General features: G+C 43.7%; 1 protein-coding gene across 1 annotated transcript in view; it reads right to left on the bottom strand.

The window, feature by feature from the left end:
* TNFAIP8L3 (TNF alpha induced protein 8 like 3) overlaps nt 1-26,181 on the bottom strand; it is an 86,500-nt gene extending 60,319 nt beyond the window's left edge. The window contains exon 1 of the mRNA XM_068275440.1: nt 26,008-26,181. Coding sequence (XP_068131541.1) covers nt 26,008-26,053 — 46 coding nt within the window. The 5' untranslated portion in view covers nt 26,054-26,181. The remainder of the gene's footprint in view (nt 1-26,007) is intronic.
* Between the last annotated feature and the right edge of the window lie 633 nt (nt 26,182-26,814).

Below are 26,814 nucleotides of genomic sequence, written 5' to 3'. Positions count from 1 at the left end.
TACGATTGTGTTTTCATGCGTTCTGGAAAACGCTGCATTTTTTTGTGTAGTGTGAAGGGGGACCCCAAGTGTGTCAACAGTTCACAGTGAGGACAGTTTCCCAGATTTTCTTACTATTGCAAATGCAAATACATTAATGATAAAGAGTGCAGACCTAAAATTCTATTTTTGTGTCCCCGATTCACAGCTGCCTGAGCTCCGCAGATTTCAAAAAATGTCTTGCAGGTGTTCCCTTTCCTCTCCATCCCTCTCAAGAGACTTTCTCAGTCTTCTCAAAGTATTTCTCAAAGGCACCAGCAAATACGATGCAGGGATACCCCACAGAGGTGAGCATAGCAGTGCACACCTCACAGATAAGGTCAGAAGCGGGAGGGGACACTTACTTGTGCACTAATCTGAACACCCCATTTTCAGGAAATAATGAAGAAATTTCCAATATCAATAGGCTATTGGAAGATTTCAGCCATGATGTGATGATGCCATTGCTAAACATTTACTAAATAATTCATAAATGTATATGGCAAAAATAAGCAATATTATTCATTAAGTTATGCACAGCAAAGTTCCTCATTAACATAAACCTGTAGTATATAACACTATAGTTAAGCTTCCCACACAACAAGTGTAAAATGCCACGGGACCCGTCGCAAAGCCACAGACTGTCAATTTTAAAAGCACTTATTGAAAGATAATTGGCAATAAAAAAAAATAACTTTCATGGAAGTTTTATAACCTCATAGAAATGCCCCTTAAATATACATAAATACAAAAAAAAAAGATAAAAAAAATAAATAAATGGGAGCATACGCACACTCATCTCCAGTGTTTTCAGTTATCCCCCTCTATACCACTGACAGGTGCAGGTGAAGAGAACAACAGATTATCTTGTTACAATGCAACCTGTCACAGGGCATAATAAATTAGGCAGTTAGCTCTTTTAGATCCTAGGTTCTCATCATGTGGTCTGCATACCCTAGGGGGTGATGGCAACTGTCAGAGTCAATCCTTTATACGTTAGTTTTGTGATTAAAAAAAAAATTGATAAAGCACGTTAAACAAGTATTTATAGTTAAATAGAAGCATCAAGGAATGTAAGCATTTAGGCCCATACACACATCCGTTTTTTGGGCGTATGTACAGACTGTCGTTCGCGTGATAAGAGTGAGTTTGAGTGATCCGCCCGGCGGATCGCCCAGACTCACTCTTATCACGCGAACGACAGTCTGTACACACGCCCGATTTAGCGGGCGAACGACTGGACGTTCAAACGACCCGTCGTTCGCAAAAAACGGACGTGTGTATGGGCCTTTCATAAACAATTATTTCTTACGCTTAAATATATGCATCAAAGAGTACTTGATTATACACAGAGGGCGCACTACTGTTTGAACTTCCCTTTCTCACAGGATGGGACAGGAAGTGACGAGAAGACAGCGGCCAGCCGGAGAAAGGGACTGCAGGAACCTGGGGACTTGCACCGGCGGAACAGGTAATGTATTGCTGCTGGTGGGATGTGCAGGAGTGACCGGAGGCAGGCGGCAGCTCCACAGATTGTGAATAGATTACATGGTGAAATCAATTCAAAATGTGTCTGCAGTGTATGGGCAGCCATTAGATCCCTCTCTAATCAGATTCGATCAGAGAGGGATCTATCTGTTGGTCGATCTGGTGGCAATCGACCAATGTATGGCTGCCTTTACCCCTAAGCCTAAAGTCCTGTACAGATGCTGATCTGCCAGCCAAAGCAATAATGATAGTTTTGACCAAACAGAATTCCAGAGATAAAAGCAAATAGCCCAAATAATTCTGGAATGGCCACCACTTGTGCTTTCCATGCTGCCAAGAGTAAACTGTCTGTACATAATCTGGAACTCACTCTCAGGCATTAACTTGCACTCCCCATAAAGTAAACCCGAAGGGACTTTAAGGGCCCTTTTCCACTAGCAACCACAAAAAAAAAAAAAAAAAAAAAAAAAAAAAAAAATCACAAAAACGCAAGCGATAGCGATTTTCTCATCAATTTTGTTTTGGATTGCGAATTTGAACTTAACATTAAACATTACTGTATAGCACAATGCCACAATCGCTTCAAAAATCGATCTAAAAAGCGAATGTGATTTAGCAAACATTGAATCGAGATAGTGGACAACACTTTTCATGATCCCTATGTTAAATTAGCCACCCTAGCAATTCAAAAAGGTCCCTAGAGGAGATACAATTATTTTATCTCTAAAAAAAAAAAAAAAAAAAAAAATCATTAAAAAAAACAGGAGTTTTGTGAAATCCCTCATTCTTATTTTGGTGTCCGTAGTTGGAAAAGGCAGCTTTTTATTGTTTAAAACAATTATTCATGATCGGGTTAAAGGGCAATCTAACTTTTTTCTCACCAATATCCGCAACCTCCCCTTCAATGCTCATATAGACTTACAATAACTGATGCCCTCCACAGATCAAGACTCAATCCCTTGGGAGACTAAACTGCAGTAATCAGCACAGCATGCGTAAAGTTTTACACATAATTAGAAGGTAATGCAATATGGTAATGGGGTTTAACGCACACAATCATAATATTATATGTAATGCAAATGTAAATTATTCGCAACAGATGCAAGCACACCTAATGAAGACATAAATTAAAGGAATACGATCGATACCCAAGTGTTCTAAAATGACAATATGCAAATAATGTCTATGTAGCTGTGTAAACCTTTTCCTACTTTTCATGTTAAATATCAGAGGCAAAAGCTGTAATTTATTGAGGGTAGGATTTAGCTATATTGGGACAAATCAATTGCAGAAGGGGTGTCTGCTTCAATGCACAGCCAGAGTTGCATATCAGACTACAGAAAGCAAATATCAAACATATCAAACTCTGAAAGCAAAAACAGTATGAAAAAGCTGTGACAATTAGTTACATTTCCTCTGCTCTCTTCAGACACATCAGTCAGAAACACAGGACACAGGAGCTGCAGCTGTTGGGAGCTCTCTTCTCTGTCACACACAGAGCTACACATAAGTTAACTGATCAAGTGTGAGGGGAATTTCCCCTCTCCTCATGGCTCAGTCAGCCGTCAGTTTTGTCATCAGTAAAGTTTGAAAGTATTTTGCTAACAGTAAACAAAGAAGTTGCTACTAAAATGTATACACCAGTACTTAGCAGCACTTCCCAAACAATTCCTGTGTCAATTGAAAAAAAATATGTGAATCGATAGTATTCCTTTAAGTTACAGATAGCATGTTACTTATACAAGGAATGTATTACTGCATGTTCATAATAACCAGTAATTAGTTACACGCGGTATTGCTTTACACATCTAAATAAATACCGTGCATAACTTACCCACCTCTCATGAGTTGCACTTTACCGCAGTTTAGTGAATATACCAGATTATAACAAAGTTGATGCAGGCCTTTTGTTTTGATTCTCGTTAAGCATGTTGGCTACGAGAGGTCCCAGAAGCTGGTCCATGGAACATATTCTCTGGAAGTGTGAAGAGGTGATCAGGAGAACCATAAAGCCTCCAGTCAGTTCTAACCTTACATCATCATCTGATTCATCACAAAGAAAACAGGCTCGTACATTGCCAAACGTTAGCAAGTTGGTCACGTTTCCAGCTGCAGTTGAAGAGAATTTTCCTTAGTCTGAGCCAGACAGGCTAGGACAGAAATAAGCTGGACACCCTGCATGGCAAACCACTACATTCACTACACAAATGCCTACAGAGATTACTGAACACGCCGTCTGCCACACATTTACAAAGTACATTAAGTCTATCTTCAACAAATCAAAAATTGTGTTTGTCGAGGCACTGGCAGAATTCCGCCTCTATAAGAAGAAGATTTTAATAACCTGTTATCATAACTGAGATGCTACAGGCAAGCTGTCAAGCCAGCAGCATATTTACTTACTGGATGAAGAAATCATGACTATTAAATTAGATATTTTGGTATTCTAAGCAATCCTTTCATTTGACCCTGTGACCGGAGCTAAAATAACACCAACATATCCTGCAGCACTGCACAGAAAAGATAGCAAGTAGTGAAGTGACAAACATACACAAACAATTAGCATGACGGGTCCTGGAGAAAGCAGAAATGCTGCTGTCAAAGTCATAATATCAGAGAACAGTCTGGAAACGAACAGGCATAGTTAATACACAGCTGTCATCTTCAAGCAAGCTTGTACCACTGTAAGACAGTGCCCAGCATTGTTTGCAAACTAAGCATCGTGGAGTTTTCATATGGAATATGAAGAGTTTGGGGTTTTTTCTTTAAATTTTAGGGTTTTTTTATGTTTCGTAACAAATGAATTTTTGACAAAAGGGAAAAATATGAAATGTTCCAAAGTTAGAGATTTTTTTCTTCTTGGAACATCAGTTGTTGGCTTGACAGGAAAGATTTGTTACTTGTACATACCCTTGATTTATTGTTGTGTAGTGGCGATAATGTAGGCATGATGACAAACAGGGCTTAAAATGGAAAAAATAAATCAATACATTGCAAGGTGAGACGTTAAAAAAATAGAGGTAATGTAATTTGTTCATACAGTTTGGTCTACAATGAGCCTGCACGTCATCTTTACTACTGGCAGACAAGACAAAAACTAGACAGCACCAATTGCCATTATTTGAAAACACACTTACTGACATTGCGATAGGCTAAAGGGTTGTTATTTTATAGATATACATATATGCAAAGAGGCACATACTGGTTGCTTGGCAGTTGGAAACAGATGGTATTTCCCACAATGCAACAAAGTTCACAGACAGGAAACTGTTAGGACCTAGGTCGTGACATCACACTGTAGGAGTTGTTCACCACAATATCAGCCATACAGACCCTTCTGGTGATCTATTTGAGAAAAAGGTGAAGATTTCTCAAGGGAAAGGGGGTATCAGTTACGCATTGGGATAAAGTTCAATGCAACGCGTTTCGCAGAGCATATGTGGTCAGTAGAAGAGCCAGGCACACAGGTGGCTCTTGGTGTCCCTACTCTGTGTAGATGTTTTGTCTATCTGAAATAAAAGCCCTTTCTTTTTGCTGGACAAAAGATCTTTTAGTGCCTGGTACACACCATGCAATTTCCCATCAGACAAGTGGAATCGATTATTTCTGACAGGTCCGATCTGTTTTCCAATCGTTTCTCTGATTGATTTTGTTTAGAATTAATCAGAAAACCGATTGGAAATAACCTGTTGGAAATAATAAATTCGACCCATCTATTGGGCAGGAAATTGCATGGTGTGTACCAGGCATCACAGAACAGATTTTTTGGGGTTAAATATTAAGTTAGCACTGAACACCACATAATCAGGCCGTGAATGAGGAACCTTCATGCACTGCTTCTTCTTCAAAACAAAACTGGGGAAACATTGCTGACAGACTCTGCATCAGCAGCCATTGATGTGTAATGTCTGGGCTATTCTGCAAAAGCCAAGCTAAATAGGTGGGACACCCCTCCCACTTTTATCCCCCCCCCCCCTTCCCCCGAAAACCATCCACAAATACAACATTAAAAGGCAGATAGACAAGATAAAAAAAAACACACAAAAAAAACAAAAACAAAAAAAAACAGGGCACTGGGTATAGATCATGATCTATCAAAAGAGCACTGAGCATCAACTGTACCAAAAAATTCCCCAGAGAATGGATTGGGGAACCCACGGCGGCACGACCTGAAGAACAAGTGTTCCCCGGTCCATCTTCCTACCCCTGGAACACGCAAAGGCACACAATGGGTATGAAAGAGTTCAAACTATCACAAAAGTCATTGGGGATCTGAGCAATATAAGCTGCCGTGAGGGTCGTAACCGCCGCACAAAAAAATTGTTCGTGTAAATCATGCACACATACCCATGTTGCAAATTCACAGAAACCATCGCTCGTCGTGCAAACAAAAAAACAAAACACCAGAATCAGAATCATTTATTTTCGCCAAGTGTGACCGAGGTCGAACGCGGAATTGGTTGTGGTACACATGGCAATGGCAACAGACAATAGACAGTAACATAAGCATAACAAACATAACAAGCGAGACAGTCATAGAGAATAGCAATAATACAAGCAAGACAGGCAATAGTACAATGAGACAGGCAGTGCCTACACATTTTTAACGGTCTATGGATAAGTAGGTTAGATGAAAGAGTCCAAGAAGAGCACCAGGGCGATAGCTGGCTCTTTACAGGCCCTGGCTCCAGTGTGCCTTGACCAGGCTGATTGGCTAAGTTGGCCTGAGTGACTGGCTTGCCGACGAGAGGCAGGAGTTCAGCAGGAGGGCTGCTTGGGGAAAAAAGGTGTCCCTACGCCTGTTAGTCTTAGGGCGGGTGGTCCTGTAGCGTCGGCCTGATGGGAGGAGCTTAAAGAAGCAGCAGCCTGGGTGGGAAGGGTCCTGGGAGATCCTGCTAGCCCTTGTTTTCATTCTGGTGGTGTAGAGGAGGTCTAGCGGCGGCAGAGGAGAGCCGATGATCCTTTCCGCTGAGCTGATAACTCTTTGAAGCTTGTACTTGTCGCTAACGGTTGCTCTTGCATACCACACGATAATGGCGGAACAAAGAGTAGCTTCAATAGTGGCAGTGTAGAAGCTGGACAGCAGCTTCTGAGGCATACCAAATTTTTTCAATTGGCGCAAGAAGAATAGTCTCTGTTGAGCCTTCTTCTGGATTTTGGTGGTGTTCTGTGCCCACCTTAGGTCGCTCGTTAGGGTTGTGCCCAGGAACCTAACGCTGGAGACCCTGGACACTTCAATCTCATTGATGAAGAAGATTGGTTGTTGTGTGTGGGGGGAGGGGTGTCTCCTGAAGTCCAAGATCAATTCCACTGTTTTGGCTGCATTTAGGACGAGCTTGTTGTCCTCGCACCATCTGCAGATTCTCTCGGTCTCGCTGCGATAATCGTGTTCCCCCGCCTCCCCTATGAGCCCAATGATAATGGTATCGTCCGCAAATTTGATGACCTTTACGGAGTCCACGGAGGAGGTACAGTTGTTGGTGTACAATGAGAACAGGAGAGGTGACAGAACACACCCCTGCGGAGCACCTGTGTTGGTCGTACTCACACTTGAGAAGCAGTTGCCGAGCTTCACCAGTTGTGTCCTGTTTGAGAGGAAGTCCTTTACCCACGCACAGAGTGTGGTGCCGGCTCCAAGATGTGCCAGGTTGTCTATCAATATATTTGGGCAGATTGTATTGAATGCCGAGCTGAAGTCCAAGAACAGGATCCTAACGTAGGAGTTTGGTCTTTCAAGGTGTTCCGTGATGTACGCCAGACTGATGTTGATGGCATCATCCACGGATCTGTTGGCCCTGTATGCGAACTGGTGTGGATCGAGGAGGGGGCTGGCGAGGCGCTTCAGGTGGGCAAGGACCAGACGTTCGAGGACCTTCATGACTATGGGAGTGAGGGCCACAGGTCTGAAGTTGTTGAGCTCTGTGTTGCCTGGCTTTTTTGGGACCGGTATGATTATGGCCCTTTTGAGACAGGAGGGGACACTGCTTTCCGCCAGGGACCTATTAAAAAGGGAGGTGAGCGTGGGGGCCAGCTGGTCTGCGCAGGTTCTCAGGCAAGTTGGTGACACGCCGTCCGGGCCGGCTGCTTTCCTGGCATTGAGTCTGCGGAGAACACGAAGTACATCTGCTACCTGGACCTCTATTTGCACTAGGTCAACCTTGCCCTGTGGGGAGGGCTTTGCCAAGGGTGCCGGTTTGGCCAGTTGCTCGGGATGGTGCTCAAATCGACAGTAAAACTTGTTTAGTTCCTCGGCCAGTGAGGCGCTGGGGGTCGCATGCTGGGGGGGTGGTTTGAAGTTCATAGCTGCTCTGAGGCCTTTCCACACCTCGCGTGGGTTGTTTGACTGGAGGGAGTGGCCCAGCTTGTCAGAGTAGGCCCTCTTCGCGACCCGCAATTCACGATTCAGAGCGTTCCTTGCCTCCCTGAACTCGTCTGGGGATCCGTGCTTGTGCGCCTCCTCCTTGACTTTCCGGAGGTGGCGCAGCTTGCTGTTGAACCACAGCTTGCTATTTGGGAAGATCTTCAAGGTCTTTGAAGGAACGCACATCTCCTCGCAAAAACTGATGTAGGAGGTGATGTTCTCTGCCCAGTCCTCCAGGGAGGGTGCCTCTACGGCCGCCCAGTCAGTGCAATCGAAACAGGCCTGTAGCTCCATCTTAGCCTCGGCTGTCCACCTTTTTACGATCTTTACAGCGGGCTTTGTAGTTTCCAGGTGCCTTCTGTAGGTGGGGATCAGGTGGATTAGGTTGTGGTCTGAGTTCCCCAGTGCAGCACCTTGGGTGGCCTTGTACGCATTCTTAATGGTCGTGTAACAATGATCCAGGGTGTTGCTGTTCCTGGTGGGGCAGGATATGTGTTGCTTGAAGCGGGGCATCTCCTGACGCAGGTTTGCGCTATTAAAGTCTCCCAGGATGATGAAAAGGGCCTCTGGAAAGACAGTTTCCCACTTGATGATGCTGTCGCTGAGTGCACTCAGGGCATTCTTTGTATTTGCGTCCGGAGGGATATAGACTCCAAAGAGTACGATTGAGGTGAACTCCCTGGGGGAATACTAAGGCCTGCAGTTTATGGCTATAAACTCCACATCAGGGGAGCATAATATACTGAGGGTGGTGGTATTGGAGCACCAGGTGGAGTTAACGTAGAAGCATATGCCTCCTCCTTTTCTCTTCCCAGACAGTGCTTGGTCGTGGTCTGCGCGGAGGAGGTCATAGCCTGGCACCCCAATGGAGTTGTCAGGAATACCGTCATTCAGCCAGGTCTCGGTGAAGCAGAGAACCGGGGTGCAGCTGCCTAGCGAGGGCTTACTGCCAAGTAGTAGGAGCAGTTCGTCGACCTTGTTGGGGAGTGAGCAGACGTTCCCTAGCAGGATGGCAGGGATGGGAGAGCGTAGGCCCTTCCTCTTGAGTCTCATCTGGGCTCCCGCCCTTCTCCCTCTATGGCGGCGTCTACTTTGGGAGTATCTGGTCTCCCTGACCAGATGGGTAATGTGGGCGCTGACTGCCTTCCACAGGGGGGAGTCTTTGGGGGGGGTCCCTGTCGAGGGGGGGATCCTTGGCGAGGGGGTCCCATCTTAGGAGCACCTCTCTGGACAGGGTGGTTCTGTGTGGCATGTCTCTGGGAGGTGGGCTATGTGATATGGCATAGAGAGCATGCCCTCGCAAGCAGTGGTACAACCCGATACAGCAATATCTAGCACATATAGCTCAGCGATGCACAGTTCAATCTGCACAGCACAGGAATGCACCCCAGAACCCAACAAAATATGAAAGCACATGTTGCACAGTTTAGAGTCAACACAGCACACCGGTTGCAGGAGAAATCGCGCCTTTAGACCTGCTGGGCAGATAAATCAGACAATTGTAAGATGTGCTGTGAATCACATATTGGGCTTACTTGCTCCTTCAAAGCAGATAACCAGCCAAACAATTGCTGCATGGACTTGACAACAAACACTACTGATGGAAATCTTCTTCACCCCTCATCTCAACCTGCGTGTAACCTCTACCAAATACCCTGTCTCTATCGCGTACCTACCAGGCACACACACGTCTGACCTCTTACCACTACCTTACTGACAATTCCTTTCTCTGTGGCTGGGAAGTGTGGTAAACTGCTAGGAGGAGCCGGCGGTATGATAACCATGGCAATAGTATACAGCTTGGTACTAAAGATAACCAGTATCTTCTTCTCTCCATTCATAAATCTGCACAAAGCAGGACAAAAAAAATGTATAGCCATACTTTTCATCACAATAGCTTTGCTGGGCTAAGGAGAGATCGACTATGAGAGATCCTATCTGTAGGGATGCTGGCTCTGCATAAGCACTGTTAGTAGTAGTCATTGCAATCTCACATAACAGACACAGCCATGCACAGTGAAACATGCAAAGCTTCGTAGCTGTGGTTGGGCCAAAAACCAAAGCAATGACAGATACGCATTTCTAATGCAGCTTGTTAAATACTAGACATATATACAGATGAATCCGTACAGTTTATTTGGCAAAGTGACGAAACACATGGAAAGGTCAATTATAGCAATAAATTACAAAATTATTCATATAGTAATGACATGTTCTATTTTTGTTTTGTTTTTTAAAATCAAAAAGGACAGTCTCAGGTTGCTCTACAGAATGAAGCAAAGGTGAAAAGAAACCCCGGTCTGTGCTCAAAATCATAAAAATAGAAGCCATGCATTAAATCCTATTGCTATTATTGAGAAGGTCTTAGGCCTCAATTCACGGAGCTTTATCAAACACTTTATCAAACGTTTGATAAAATTTACCTCATGGGTAAAATCTAATTTTGAATTCACTAAGGTGTTATATATTTATTGAACGTTTTATCGGTAAAACATTCGAGAAATATATAACACCTTAGTGAATTCAAAATTAGATTTTAGCCATGAGGTAAATTATCAAACGTTTTATAAAGTGTTTAATAAAGCTCCGTGAATTGAGGCCTTAGTGTCTGACAATAAGAGTCTTTTTAGGGCCCTCTCCGTGCTAAAAATGGTGATCAGTGGCAGACGCAACAGCAAAGCAACAAAAGACTCCCAATGTTTGGAGTGTCCATTGCTTTACTCTTTACTGAGCAGCTAAATCCATGCCACAGGCATACACGTTTTCCACAAACTCAGTTTTATAGATGCAAACAGCACCTGCCTGAGCCTCTGATTGCGCTGCAGTTTCCCGTGTCTCTGATTGGGCCAGTATGCAGATGTCTGATCTCATGAATATGAAGTGGCATCTTGTAAATCCACAAGGTACAGATTTATATAACTACCAGCTTCCAGAGTACTTATTCAATAAAGATTCTCAGTATTAAAATGCTCTCTATAGGATTGCTAAAATCTGAGTTTAGTTAAGCAGTTCAAGAGTCACATAATGCAACAGGGAGATTCATTAGGCATTAGGCTCCACCCCCTTACCTAGTGTGTCCCCCACAACCCATTAGATTGTAAGCTCGCAAGGGCAGGGTCATCCTCCTAATGTTTACTGTTTTGTAACAATATATGTGCTGCTTGGAACTCTGCTGTACATTTGTTAGTTACAATACAATAATACAATACAATAACATTTCTATAGCGCTTTTCTCCCATAGGACTCAAAGCGCTTAGGCTCTCTCAGATTCAGTAATTAGTAGGATGAAGTATTCACACAACAAAAGTTATATTTCTGCAAATGCCAAACTGAACGGGTGGGTTTTCAGTCTGGATTTAAACACGGCCAGGGATGGGGCTGTCCTGATCTGTTGAGGTAAGGAGTTCCAAAACGTAGGGGCAGCATGACAGAAGGCTCTGGGACCAAAAGTTTCTAAGTGGACTCTGGGTATGACTAGATTATTAGAACCTGTGGATCTGAGAATGCGGGGATTGCTTCGCAGCTGTAACATATCTTTCATGTATCCAGGGCCTAGATTATTCAGGGATTTAAATGTCAGTAGGCCGATCTTGAATAGGACCCTCCATTCTATAGGTAGCCAGTGAAGGGAATGCAGGACTGGCGTTATGTGGCAGTGACGGGGTTGGTTGGTTAGCAGTCTGGCAGCAGTATTCTGTATCAGCTGTAGGCGGTACAAGGCCTTTTTTGGAAGGCCAGTGTAGAGAGCATTGCAGTAGTCCAGTCGGGATGTGATGAAGGCGTGGACTAAGGTTGGCAGATCTTCTGGGGGTATGAGGTGCTTGATTTTTGCAATGTTCTTCAGGTGAAAATAGGATGATTTCACCACAGCAGAGATTTGAGTTCTGAAGTTTAAATCCCCATCAATTAGAACTCCCAGGCTACGCACATGATCAGAGCTGCGTAGATCCGTGCCTCCTATTCCCAGTGGTGAAGACTGCAAGTTAAGTTGTTTTGTTATCATGCTCTGCCCTCCAATCAGAAGGACTTCAGTTTTGTCTGCATTTAGTTTCAGCCAGTTGTCATTCATCCATTGCTGTAGTTCACGTAAGCAGGCGTTTATAGTTAGAGTTGGGTCTGTCACACCAGGCTTGAAGGAAAGATATAGTTGGGTGTCGTCTGCATAGCAGTGGTATGTCAGGCCATGTTTTTGGATTAGTTTTCCCAACGGTAGCATGTAAATCGTGAAAAGCAGGGGAGAGAGGATTGAGCCCTGGGGCACCCCATACTTAAGTGTTACAGGGGTGGACAGGAAGGGCCCCATAGACACTTTGTGGGTTCTGCCACTCAAGAAGGATTGGAACCACTGAAGTACTATGCCATCAATGCCGCAGTATTCCTGTAGCCTGTTTATCAAGATGTCATGGTCAACTGTGTCAAAGGCTGCAGAAAGGTCTAGCAGTATGTATCTATGTTCCCCTTGTCGACTTATTGTGCTTTGTACAGCGCTGCGGAATATGTTGGCGCTATATAAATTTATAAATTAAGAAAAAAAAAAGAACACAAAAAAATAAAAAAAAAAATTATATATATATATATATATATATATATATATATATATATATATATATATATATATATATATATATATATATATATATATATATATATATATATATATATATATATATATATATATATATATATATATATATATATAATAATAATAATAATAAATAATAATAATAATAATAGCAATGAGCAAAAATCTCTAACATGCTATATGTATGTAAGGCTTCCTCCAGCCCCCTCAATCCCTCGCTGTCTCCCCGGGCCACTCCAATCCCCCACTGGGCAGCCTGGTACATCTCTGAAGACAAGACAAACAACATTTATATCGCTTTCTTGTAAAGAATTAACACAGAGGTGCCAAGTAGAGTAAAATCGACTCAAAAAACAGTCAAAACAGTTTAAAAGGGGGAAGTTGGTGGACTCACCTCGCTCGTAGAAAGAAAGAAAGACCAGACAATGGGAAGTTACTCACAGTACAAAGTAACTTTTTATTAAAAGCTCCAAAGTTGCAACGCATTTCACGGGTCACAATCCCGCTTCCTCAGGCAAACATTTTTAGGAGGGTACAAAATCGGGTCAATGGTCTGACAGAGGCGCTCAGCCAGGCCTTTGACCCGATTTTGCACCCTCCAAAAATTTTTGCCTGATGAAGCGGGATTGTGTCCCGTGAAACGCATTGCAACTTTGGAGCCTTTAATAAAAAGTTACTTTATACTGTGAGTAACGTCCCATAAAATTCTCCCCGCCCGCTTATTCAGTGGTTGCCTTTGTGGCGACCCACGTTTGAGTATAACCATTACTTTGTTGTACACTTGACTAATTGTCACTGAGATACTACACTATATTGGGCTCTCGGTTTCCTTTTGACTCCTTCAAACATTTATATCGCCCTTTTCTCTTGGCGAACTCAAAGCGCCAGTGCTGCAGCCACTAGGACGCTCTTTATAGGCAGTAGCCGTGTTAGGGCCCGTTCAGACTGCAAAACGCGGATGGCCACGCATGCAGAACGCAACGCGTACGAACGCACGCAATCCACGTTCGTATGCATTGCGTGGCTGATCCCATCACTGAAAAGTGAATGGGACAGCCGCGCGTTTTTGTAAAATCTGCGTGCAGCATGCGCTCCCGGACCGCACAGGTCCAGAACGCATGCAGTGTGAACATCAGACAGTGCACTCTATGCACTGTCTGATGTCCTGCGTGTCGGGCCACCCGCACGCGTTTCCAAAACGCGGCTGGAAACGCGTGTAGTGTGAACGGGCCCTTAGGGAGACTTGCCTAAGTTTTCCTACTGAATAGGTGCTGGCTTACTGAACAGGAAGAGCTGAGATTTGAACCCTAATCCCGTGTCAGAGGCAGAGCCCTTAACCAGTACACTATCCAACCAAAGCTCTGAAGCAGCCACGGGAGCACGCACAGCCAAACTGTGCATGCACCGACTGGCAGATTTACCGGGCAGCCTAGCGCAGGATACAGGTGGTCTGGGAGGACGACTAGAGAGCAGTTGGCCTGAGAGGGCTGGAGAAAGCCCCAGGCATGTCTATAGTTTTTTTCTTCCCCATCTCAGGTACATTTTAAAAATACGTCAGGTACACTAAGAATGTAAATGGATGAGGAAAGGGGCAAACACTGACTAAATAATTTGTAAAGTAATAATGCTGAAACTAAGCAATCTTATTCATGAAGTTATAAGTTCCTCTTTACATTGTACCAGAGACCTTCAATTGTAAAGATTTTTTACTTACCAAGGGCTTCCTCCAGCCCCATAAGGGCGGATGCGTCCCTCGCCGTCCTCAGTTCGTCCGCAATCATCCCCAGTAACTGACTCAGTCAGGTCCAGTCTGATCTTCTGTGCATGTGCGGACCTCCTGTGCACGCGCAGTATACCTGGACTGACACGACTGATTCAGTTGTCGGGGATGATTGCCAGAGGACCACGGGAGGACGGCGAGGGACGCATCCGTGCTCATGGGGCTGGAGGAAGCCTCGGGTAAGTAAAAAAATATCTTTACTTTGGGAGGTCTCTGGTTTACTTTAAACATAGTTGCACTAACTAGTTTAATGTAAATCTGCCAATACCTTCACCAATATAAACAAAGAACTGTACTACACCAAGCATGCCCATTATTAATAGTTAAAAATATTAGTAATAATATTACTTCATAGTAATAAAGCTTTATATAGCACTTGCATATATTCTTTGAAGTGATGTAGAGAAGACATTGAACAAGTGATGTCATTAGTTGTGCTTCACCAGGGCTTACAATGTAATATCACTTCCACAGTCTAGGCTAATTTGGAGGAAGCCAATTAACCCACCAGCATGTTTGAGATGTAATAGAAAGCGCTGTGCATTTAAATTAAAATGCAAATGAAATGCAAACAGTAGTGCAGAAAAACCTTAAAGCCTAATTTCTAGCACATCACAACCCCAACCTTCTGATAATACATGGCAGGAGCCATAGCATTTCTAAAAAAATGGGTTTAAATGGATGTTCCTTTAGGAAAAGCCTCAGGCATGTCAGCACTGCCCCTCTGTTTCTAGCCACGTAATGTCTAGTACTCTCCTAGATGCCAAAGCCTCCCACGGCGGCAGATTTGAACGAGTGTGACATCGCTGGAACGAGGGGACAGTCAGAGGAACGGGAAGGCTCTACAAGACTCAGAACCTTCTGTCTCAACTTTATTGGACGATGTAACTACAGTGTGGTTGATCAAAAGTCGATCGACCAGTGGCCCACCCACTACAAGAGATAGCCCATGCGATTCACCTTCCCTAATCGATCTAAAGGGTGTTGTGCTGGAGGCTGCTCTGAATCCAAAAATCAAATCTTTGCATATCGAAATCATGTGAACAGTAGCCGATTCCTTTATGACTGACCGATAGCTTCCATCCCGCTCGACAAATGTATGCGATTCAGTCAGATATTGGTCAATTACTGTCGATCACGCATACTGGAACACACTTGATTCGATAAAATTATTGAATCGGTTGGTTGAACGGGCTGCTGCCAAATCGCTAGATGTATGGCCACCTTAAAGGGAACCAAGCATCACTTTTTTTCTGCGGTTTGTCCAGGTTTCTAATAGCTATAGGAGCTGCCATGTTCCCCCTCCCCTTCTAGCTGCCCATTATTGAGATGCCCTGGGTGATAAAAATGGTGCTTGGTTCACTTTAACAGGCTGAGTAGATTTAAATTGAAACTGAACCGAGTAAACTTATTTAAAATAAACACATGACGTACCTGCAAATGAATATTAAATACTTATCTCGCTGTCAGTTCTTCTTAGTAACTCACCATTAGAGATGGCCCGAACGGTTCCAGGCGAACTTTAGGTGGTTCGCGTTCACCGGCGAAGGCGAACTTTTGCGGAAGTTCAATTCGCCCCCATAATGCTCCATTGAGCAGAACTTTGACCCTCTACATCACAGTCAGCAGGCACATTGTCCCCAATCAGACTGTACTCACTCCTGGAGCCCCTCCCCCCCCCCTTATAAAAAGGCAAGGTTCTCCTGTCGTTTTACTCACTCGTCTGCCTACAGTAATTAGTTAAGGGACAGCTGCTGACAGACTATGCTAGGGAGAGTTTAGTTAGGCTCTTGTAGGTTTGTTCCTAGCCGATTGTTGTTCCTTATATTACCCTCTCTCCCTCCTCCCGGAGGGAGGAGGGTCTCGTCTTCCAGCCTACGTACCTTGGCTGGAAATTGAACCCAGGTCTGAGTGCGTGGTAGGTAGCTCACTTCACCACTATACCACCACTACATGCTGAAGCCAGCCTAGCATGTACCATTATGATATATCCAAGAGAAAATTGTTTAAGGATTTGTAATATGTCAAAAGCTAACTCACATTGGCCAGGAATAGAACCCAGGCCTACCGCTCTGTAGGCTGCTATCCTAACCATTATACCACCAACACAACACACTACAATGCTACATGACGAGTCTTGGTCCGATGAGTCTAAATTTGAGATTTTTGGTTCCAACCACCGTGTCTTTGTGCGATGCAGAAAAGGTGAACGGATGGTCTCTACATGCCTGGTTCCCACCGTGAATCATGGAGGAGGAGGTGTGGGGGTGCTTTGCTGGTGACATGGTTGGGGATTTATTTAAAACTGTAGGCATACTGAACCAGCATGGCTACCACAGCATCTTGCTGCAGCATTCTATTCCATCTGGTTTGCATTTAGTTGGACCATCATTTATTTTTCAACAGGACAATGACCCCAAACACACCTCCAGGCTGTGTAAGGGCTATTTGACCAGGAAGGAGTGTGATGGGGTGACCTGGCCTCCACAGTCACCAGACCTGAACCCAATCGAGATGGTTTGGGGTGAGCTGGACCACAGAGCGAAGGCAAAAGGGCAAACAAGTGCTAAGCATCTCTGGGAACTCCTTCAAGACTGTTGGAAGACCATTTCAGGTGGCTACCTCTTGAAGCGAATCAAGAGAATGCGAAGAGTGTGCAAAGCAGTAAAAGCAGTAATCAAAGCAAAAGGTGGCTACTTTGAAGAACCTAGAATATGACATATTTTCAGTTGTTTCACACTTTCTGGTTATGTACTATACTTCCACATGTGTTAATTCATAATTTGGATGCCTTCAGTGTGAATCTACAATGTTCATAGTCATGAAAATAAAGAAAAAAAACTCTTTGAATGAGAAGGTGTGTCCAAACTGTTGGTCTGTACTGTAGATTGTAAAGGCCATAGCTTAGATAGTCTTTTATTCAATTTGATTTATTTAATGTAATGTTTAATTTATAAAATAAAGGATGTAGGATATGCCATTATATTAACTCTACTCTTTTTGTCCTCATTCCCTAATGCATAGCACAAAAACAGAACCTAACTGGGAATGGCTACTCAGAACGGTTTCTCCATCTGCCAAAAAATAACATTTTATATACAAAACACTAGTAATAGCAGGGCAGTCAGTAAATAGGTGGAGAAACTAATATATAGGTCAATCCCAAGCCTTCAGTGGTGTCATATGTCTCAGTATCCTTATCCATGTAAATTGCCTGTTGCCATCATAGTAAGCTCATTGTATCATTCCTGGAGTAAGGATAGGAACAGTCCGACCTCCCCAACAGAAAATAAGCCAAACATAAAACACAATTCAAACTGTATCCTGCTCAGAGGCATAACGTAAATGGAGGCTATGTCTTATGGCCATACATTGTCAAACTGACTGCATTATTTATCATGGGAGAGATGCTTAGACTGGTTAACAGTTACTTGAACAAGATAATGATCTAGTGAGCTGCAGAAAATATTTCCCCGAATGCCCCCGGCAATATCTTCCTAGATGACGGAGACTGACCGCACCGGGTTCCCCTGTGGAATTCTGCTGCATAAACCACTAATTAAGTTTGTTGTATGATAGCATGTTATGTGTGACAATCTTATGTAGTCCAGGCCTCTTCAATAAGAAACAGAAAGAATGTTCATTGTCAAGCTACAAACATAGTGTATAATTAGACAAGTAGTGCTCAGGCAAGAGGCTCCTTTTTCCTGATTAGTGCTAATGATAGATTTGAAAAAAAAAACTGCCACAAAGACATTTAGTATTGCTATGAAACTATGGGGTATGCACTACTATGACCATAAAGGCACTAGCAAAAGCTGCTGCTCCTCCTGAAATTGTGGAAGATGAAAGATAATAACTAAGCTCATTTAACAAGGCAGGGAGCCAAGCACTGATATGTGACCCATAGCAACCACGGTACTCTGACATCAATTTAAAGCAATTGGTACAATGAAAGATGATTGCCACTACAAGTTAATGCATGTTGCTTTTGTTCTTTTATTAAAATAAAACAACTTTCCAGACCAAACTTGCTCTTTGGGAAGAATCATCTGCAAAAGAAGACTTAAAAAGAAGTAGTAAAAAAATAAAAATAAATAAAAATTCTAGAAGGCCACTATACACTATTAGATCATATACACAGATTAGACAGTAGATTCAGGCTGGTTTCACACTTTTTAGTAGCACTGCAGAAACCATCCTTCATATGACCCTGCACCACTGTGTAACAACAGGGTCATATGCATAGCAACCCCCTCCCCTCCTGTCCCCCCTCCACTCTATGACCTTCCTCACTGGGATCCCCATCAGTCCATGCATGTGCGCTGCGTCACATTCCCGTCGTTTACACTTATGCATTGCTTCATAATCCGTGCGGTAGGCAAGGTGCTGCAGACTTTGCGTCAGGAATGCAGCAATTTGAATACTTCAGTCACACCTCGATGCATCACGTTAAGTGATCCCCATAGACTTGCAAGGCCCTTGTGGCAGGGATGCGGCAGGGAAGCGTAATGTGGGGCGACGGAGTGTGTAAGGGCCCGTTTCCACTAGAGCGAATCCGCATGCGTTGTCTGCATGCAGATTCGCATAACCAATACAAGTGGATGGCCCTGTTTCCACTTGTCAGTTTTTTGGTGCGTTTTTCTGTGCAGGATTTTTCTGCATGGTAGAGCCTGCAGAATTCGCCTGCGTGTGGAATGCAGGCGATTCGCAGGCAATGTATTTAATAGTGGAAAATCGCACATGCGTTTTTTGCCGCGATTTCGCATGCGAATTCGCACCAAAAGTAATCTAAATTGAACCAGGCAGTGACATGGTTAAATTCGCATATACCCTGCCTATGCGAAATTGCATGCGAAATTGGGGCAAAAACGCACGCGGAATCGCATCCGCATGCGATTTCGTCAGTGGTGGAATCCCCGCGATTCGCACCGCACTAGTGGAAATGAGCCCTAAGTGTTAGGCTGGGTTTACATATGACATAGCGTGAAAGGCTGCGTTTTATGTCAATGTTGTGTGCTTTTCTTTAGCATTTTTTGGTGCGTTTGCAATGCGTTTTAATGCGTTTGCACATTAATATATTTCCATTTATGCAAACCACTTTTTTTTGAGGGGGGGGGGGGGGGGGCGTCAGGCAAACGCATACCATTGCATTCCCATTGACTTCCATTATGTCCGTTTTTGCAGAGTTCTTGCATAATTTACAACAAAACCAGCGTTCTCGGAACGCATACTGTAAAGTGCAGGCCTCTGCGTTTTTTTCTGCGTCCCATTGACTAGCATTGCTGCATAAAACGTTTCTGCTAGCGTTTCTGCTATGTGTACACCCAGCCTAAAACAACTGAACCTAATGAAAACCTATTGGCAACTAGGATCATGTCATAGGATATCCATTGATCGGGTAAGACCATTCTTCAAGTAAAAGAAAAAAGGTACTGTGAAAAATATTTTGAGTATTTTCTTGCTTTCTGGTGGCTTAAAAGGCATTTTATTGACAAATTTAAAAATATAACCTTGGAGAAAACTCAGGTGAAAAAGTTAATTGCATATGGGCCCCGGTGTGGTGCTCAATCAACACTTTCTATAGCTTTTGTTGCATTAAGCATAGTAGTATAAGGTGGGAACTTGGACAATGACATGCAGGCCCAGCCCACCCATGACGCCAAGTGAGGAGTCTTCCTCAGGCAGTGCCAGGCAGGACCAGGAAGTGTGCCTGGCCTGCCGGGGGCAGCGGATACAGCGGTGGGGTGGGGGTGTTGGAACCCCCCTCCCTCACCTGGGTCCCCCTGGCACTGTGTGTGTCAGGCAGTGGGCAGGGAAGGAATTACTCACCTCCTTCCGTTACAACTGCTGCGTTCCACAGCTCATCACTTCCTGCAATGCCGCCCACTGTACTTCTGCAAGTACAGTGGGCAGCATTGAAGAGGAGACGAGTTGTGGAACGCAGCACCTGGAACGTGGAAGGAGGAGAGTCATTCCTTCCCTGCCCACTGCCTGACACACACAGCGCTAATAGCTGGAGGGGGAGCGGGGGAACAAGGCACTCTTGCATGGTTTAAAAGGAAATAAATGTCAGCCTCCATATCCCTCTTAGTTCAAGTGTGCTTTAAAGTCTATGAACAGTCCACACCTAATCAGCTGCTATGTAACGGATTCCATTGTTATAGCGCAGAACATGCAGTACGTTGCTAGAATCGCACACATTTCCATGCAAAATGTTGGTCAATGAGGATGCACATTGGCCAGTTGCTTCTTAGTCCGCATTGCACTGCATGCCATCACAATGATTTTTGCATCAACTCCACAGCCCTGGTTATTATGCAATGTAACGCAAGGTCAATGTCGAACTAGCCTTACAGGCACTCATTACAGTCTCAGCAGCTGTAATTTAACTTTTTCCAATTCTTTGTAGAACTATGTTCGACACTGGCATTTTTCTATATACCGGTATGCTCAATGTTGTTGGCAAGTAACTAGTGTGTGTATATATAGGCACAAAACATAAAACCTTGGAGAAAAAAGAAAAAAAAAACTGCATATTTAACTAATGAAATTGATTTTGTCTGTGGCTCCTCCCCACATTCAAATGCATTGGAGACTAGATATGATCAAAGAGATGCAAATACTTTAGAGTAGATGGAAATGTATGCAAATTATGTAAATCTATGCAGTTTGAAAAAGGACCATTCAATTTAAACCCAGATCTAAACTGATTGGTCCTTTTTCAAACTGCATATATTTGCATAATATTTTGCATAAATGTGCATCTACTCTGAAGTATTTGCATCTCTTTGATCATATCTAGTCTCCAATGCATCTGAATGTGGGGAGGAGCCACAGGCAAAAATCAAAGTTAATTAGTTAAATATGCAGTTTTTTCTTTTTCTACAAGGTTTTATGTTTTGTGCCTATATACACACACACTGGTTACTTGCCAAATACATTGGGCCTACCGGTATATAGAAAAATGCCAGTGTTGAACATAGTTCTTCAAAGAATGCAGTTTTCAAGCTGCATACATTTGCATACAAATTTGCATCAACTCGGAAGAATTTGCATATCTGTGATCATAAGACGTAGAAAAACCCACCCTGAAGTGCAGTACTAGCTCCACCCTCTATCATGTGACAGTACACCAGGTCTGCTTACTTTCAACCATGCCTCGCCACTCACGAGTGCCAGCCTTAAAAAGTAGCAAACACAATGATATTAAATATGAACAACGAGGGATGTGCTAGGAGAGAATTGGCCTGCAGTGAGCTCCTTGAACAAATCTTGGAGTAGTAGCAGGGGGGCAGTGGAAATCATGTCACTTGGGCAACTGAGGTGTTAGTGACCAATTATTACTGTTTACAGTACTATTAAAATGTATTGACGTCTAGCTGCAATTAGAATTTCAGCCTTAAAGGGCAACTGAAGCGCAAGGAATGGCTGCCATATCCATTTCCATTTAAGCAAGATCAGTTGCCTGGCATCCCTGCTGATCCTCTGTCTCTAATACTTTTAGCCACAGACCCTGAACAAGCATACCGCAGATTAGGGGTTTCTGACATTATTGTCAGATCTGACAGGATTAGCTGCATGCTTATTTCTGATGTGATTAAGACAGTACTGCAGCCAATTAGATCAGCTTGGCTGCTAGGGAACTGGTATAGCTTAAAGAGAATCTGTACTGTCCAATTTGTACAATAAAACACCAATTGAGTCACTGTGATCTCCTGGGTCCCTCTTTGCCATTTCCGTCGCAATCCTGGCTGGCTTTTAATCGCCAGTTTTAGGCAGTGTTTACAAACAAAAAACATGGCCGCTAACCAGGAAGTCATGTTTGTATGTATGTACAGTGGTTTGCAAAAGTATTCGGTCCCTTGAAGTTTTCAACATTTTGTCATATTACTGCCACAAACATGAATCAATTTTATTGGAATTCAACGTGAAAGACCAATACAAAGTGGTGTACACGTGAGAAGTGAAACGAAAATCATACAGGATTCCGAACATTTTTTTTTTTAAATAACTGCAAAGTGGGGTGGGCGTAATTATTCAGCCCCGAGTCAATACTTTGTAGAACCACCTTTTGCTGCAATTACAGCTGCCAGTCTTTTAGGGTATGTCTCTACCAGCGTTTGTGAACAGCAGTTTTCAGATCTTGCCACAGATTCTCGATTGGATTTATATCTGGACTTTGACTGGGCCAGTCTAACACATGGATAGGTTTTGTTTTAAACCATTTCACTGTTGCCCTAGCTTTACATTTAGGGTCGGTGTCCTGCTGGAAGGTGAACCTCCAAGATGTTTTCTTCCAAGATTGCCCTGTATTTGGCTCCATCCATGTTCCCATCAACTCTGACCAGCTTCCCTGTCCCTGCTGAAGAGAAGCACCCCCAGAACATGATGTTGCCACCACCATATTTGACAGTGGGGATGGTGTGTTCAGAGTGATGTGCAGTGTTAGTTTTCCGCCTCACATAGTGTTTTGCATTTTGGCCAAAAAGTTAAATTTTGGTCCCATCTGACCAGAGCACCTTCTTCCACATGTTTGCTGTGTCCCCCACATGACTTGTGGCAAACTGCAAACGGGACTTCTTATGCTTTTCTGTTAACAATGGCTTTCTTCTTGCCACTCTTCCATAAAGGCCAACTTTGTGCAGTACACGACTATAGTTGTCCTATGAACAGATTCCCCCACCTGAGCTGTAGATCTCTGCAGCTCGTCCAGAGTCACCATGGGCCTCTTGACCGCATTTCTGATCAGCGCTCTCCTTGTTTGGCCTGTGAGTTTAGGTGGACGCCTTTGTCTTGGTAGGTTTACAGTTTTGCCATACACCTTCCATTTCTGAATGATCGCTTGAACAGTGCTCAAGGCTTTGGAAATCTTTTTTGTAGCCAAGCCTGCTTTAAATTTCTCAATAACTTTATCCCTGACCTGTCTGGTGTGTTCTTTGGACTTCATGGTGTTGTTGCTCCCAATATTCTCTTAGGGCTGGTGCACACCAAAAACCGCAAGCAGATCCGCAAAACGCTAGCAGATTTTGAAACGCTTTTTTTTATTTTTCTATGGCGTTTTGCTAGCGTTTTGCGGATTGCTGCTGCGGTTTTCAGTATAGTAGATTTCATATATTGTTACAGTAAAGCTGTTACTGAACAGCTTCTGTAACAAAAACGCCTGCAAAACCGCTCTGAACAGGCGTTTTTCAGAGCGGTTTGCGTTTTTCCTATACTTAACATTGAGGCAGAAACGCATCCGAAATCCAAAAAATGCCTCACCCAGGCATTTTTCGTTTCTGCAAAACGCCTCCCGCTCTGGTGTGCACCACCCCATTGAGATACATTGACCAAGCAGATCCGCAGCCGCAAGCGGATCTGAAAACGCCCAAAAAGCCGCTCGGTGTGCACCAGCCCTTAGACAACCTCTGAGGCCGTCACAGAGCAGCTGTATTTGTACTGACATTAGATTACACACAGGTGCACTCTATTTTGTCATTAGCGCTCATCAGGCAAAGTCTATGGGCAACTGACTGCACTCAGACCAAAGGGGGCTGAATAATTACACACACCCCACTTTGCAGTAATTTATTTGTAAAAAATGTTTGGAATCATGTATGATTTTCGTTCCACTTCTCACGTGTATATCACTTTGTATTGGTCTTTCACATGGAAGTCCAATAAAATTGATTCAGTTCATGTTTGTGGCAGTAATATGATTAAAAGCAGAATACTTTAAGGGGGCCGAATAGGGGCGCTGAACATTTGCTAAATTCTCAGTAGGCGCGGCCATTATCGGCCACCTCAGCCAAGAGCCATCTAGTGTGTGTACAAGGTTTCAGGATCATGACAAGTGGCTGATTCAGTTCTAGTGACCAGACTTTAATGTTGCTGATTCAGGGGGGGGGGGGGTCATCGCTCATCGCTCGCAGGGTGGGGGTCGTCTGCTGCCATACACACGCCTAATTATCGGCTGAAGCAGTCACCATCGACCGCTTTAACAGACTTAAGTAAGGTGTGTGTACGAGGCTTTCCGTGGTGAGAAAACAAACCCATTGTCATATATAAAAATTGTGCATTTACTACTCATACAACACTAGACTTTAGGACAGAAAAGAAAAATCAACAGCAAGGGGAGTTTAAACTAAAATACTTGAAAGTGTCCTGAAACATATGGTCTTCCTCTGTATAAACACAATTAGGTTTATTTACCGTACTCTGTACTTGCTGTTCTATACTGCTGGTAATTTGTCCAGATCCCCTCTGCCAAGTGTGCCCGTAATACTATTTTGAACACCACAAAGTAGTAAATCAATAATGTTACAATAGTCTATTTCAAATACAGTAGGAGTCGAAAACACAGTGACCTATTATATTTTAAAAGCCAAAATAGATAAGACACATGCAAAACAATAATTGCTCTTATTTCAGTCATTACAAAATGTATATTGTGCTTACACATTTCCTGCAATGCTTCACAGAGCACATTAAATACATCACAATTAGACTTGAGCAAAGGATTTGATTCCTAGTAACATAACTAAATGATACACTTGACAATGGGGACAGTATGGTAATGACATAGATACCGCCTGAGTCCCAGTCAGGAAACTATCTGCATGGAGTTTGTGCATGTCTCCACGCTTGAGGGGGTTCTTCTCAGATCTGAAGTACACAGTCGCAGGTTAACTGTCTTGTCCCTAAATTGTCCCTTGAAAGTGATGTGAAATTCATTTAGCCAGTTTCCCTTGTTCTACAATAGATGTCAACTGCCCTGGGCTTAATAGGAACTTTGCACAGGGCTGATCAGATTTGGTCAGCTTGATTGAGCTATAGGGGTAAAAATAGTTTCAAAACTGATCAGCCCTCTGCTAGGATCCAGTACTGCCCACAGGAATTCAGCTTCCTGCGGAGCAAAATGGCCATAGACTGTGGTAGGTACATAAATGTTGTGTTGGCAACTTGTTACATTGTTGCTTTTCTAAAGAACAATTAGCTACATCCATTTCATCATTGTGCCTGGTAAAGCACTGCCAAAAATGCATGATTATAAAAAAAATTGGCTAGACAGGACTTGTTGTGAATGTAATTAGTTGTACAGGAACCATGTTATAGAAGTAAAGGGATCAATAATAAAGGCTGGCCCCTGTAACAGTGTCCCCAGTCCCTGCAGCCATGGGCATGCTGACAATGTCATTAGCATGGGAGAGATGTCGGATTCCCTTTAGAAAACAAGCCACAGGTACCAGTGAGCAAGCAGGTGATGGAGCTTTATAGGTGGCCACACACCATACAACAGAAGGATCCGATCTTACACCAACTCAATAAAAAATAAAAGTGGTTGTTAAGAAAAATCCCCCAAAAAATGTTTTCAGAGTTTTTCTTTTTTTCCCCTTTTCATAAGTGGGGAAAAATTTAACATTCATAGGAAAAATTCATCACATGCTACAATGAATCAGAAAAAAGGATAGTCACTTTCATATTTAAAAAGTAGTATGGTGTGTGTGTGTGTGTGTGTGGCCACCTTATGCTGAATAAGAAGTGAAGCTACTCCTCGCACTCCTGTCCAGCTCAACCTTGCCATCTATAACACTAAACTTTAATCCCGTTAGAGCCCATCATAGAGTCACCAGGTGTCACAGAGGTGAGGGGGGCGCCTGAACACCACCAAAGTAAGTGGACACGTGAAGAAGCTGTAGGAAAATTAGGCAGGGTCCCGCCCATACACAATGAGTGGGACGGGGAGCTGTCAGACTGCAGGGGACTCTCTATACAAGTTTCCCTCGTGGCCATTACCTGGTGACAGCTCGCCCTCGCTGAGGTCCCCGGAGTCCGTGTCCATGGCTGGGAGTCGGGCTTGTGCCTCCCCGGACTGGTGGCCCCGTCCTGCGTGCGAGTGACAGCGCTTAGCTCCGCCGCCTCTGGCTCCGGCTGAGCAGTGCCGACCAGCATCTCCAAAGCTTCGCAACGATCCAGACAAGGGAGCACGCAAAGGCCAATCAAACCCCGAGATTTGTCCCCGCCTTTAGGTGCCCGCCAATAAGAGCTCGCTGTTCTCCTGGAAGCCGCAGTAGCGGTGTCTGCTCTTTTCCCGCAGAATGTGAGAAGTCAGTGCTGTGCTCAGTATGTGGCTGGCCCGTCTCTGGTGCTCCCAGCTTCCTTATACTCCGCTAGTGATGGCTAAATCCCTCCAGCCTCTGCACTCCTGCACTGAGACGTGTCACGCTGCAGCCACTTCCATCATTAGCTCACTAACCTTCCAATTCAGGACAGGGTCTCTTTCCAGCTCTGAAATCACTCGGATAGGGAGCATTCAATCCCATCTTCACATACCTTTTGAAATACACTATCTTATTGTTACCAGAAATAGGAAAAGTGAGTCAGCGATGTGTTGGCAGTGTCCGAGCAGTGAAAGAGCTGCTGAACATGGCATTTTATTGTCAGTCCTAAGTTCTTAACTAATATATTCTAAAGTAATGGTAAAAACTAAGTAATGTGACTAGAATATAGGGTAGCCACTTGCAGAACCCCAAAAAGGAGGACATCACACCCTGAAAAGGAGGACATCGTACCGATGACAGTGGCGCACAATAGTCCACATGG

Source organism: Hyperolius riggenbachi, chromosome 3 (genome assembly GCF_040937935.1).
Source record: "Hyperolius riggenbachi isolate aHypRig1 chromosome 3, aHypRig1.pri, whole genome shotgun sequence".
NCBI lineage: Eukaryota > Metazoa > Chordata > Amphibia > Anura > Hyperoliidae > Hyperolius > Hyperolius riggenbachi.
This window is presented reverse-complemented; position numbering and strand designations above follow the sequence as displayed.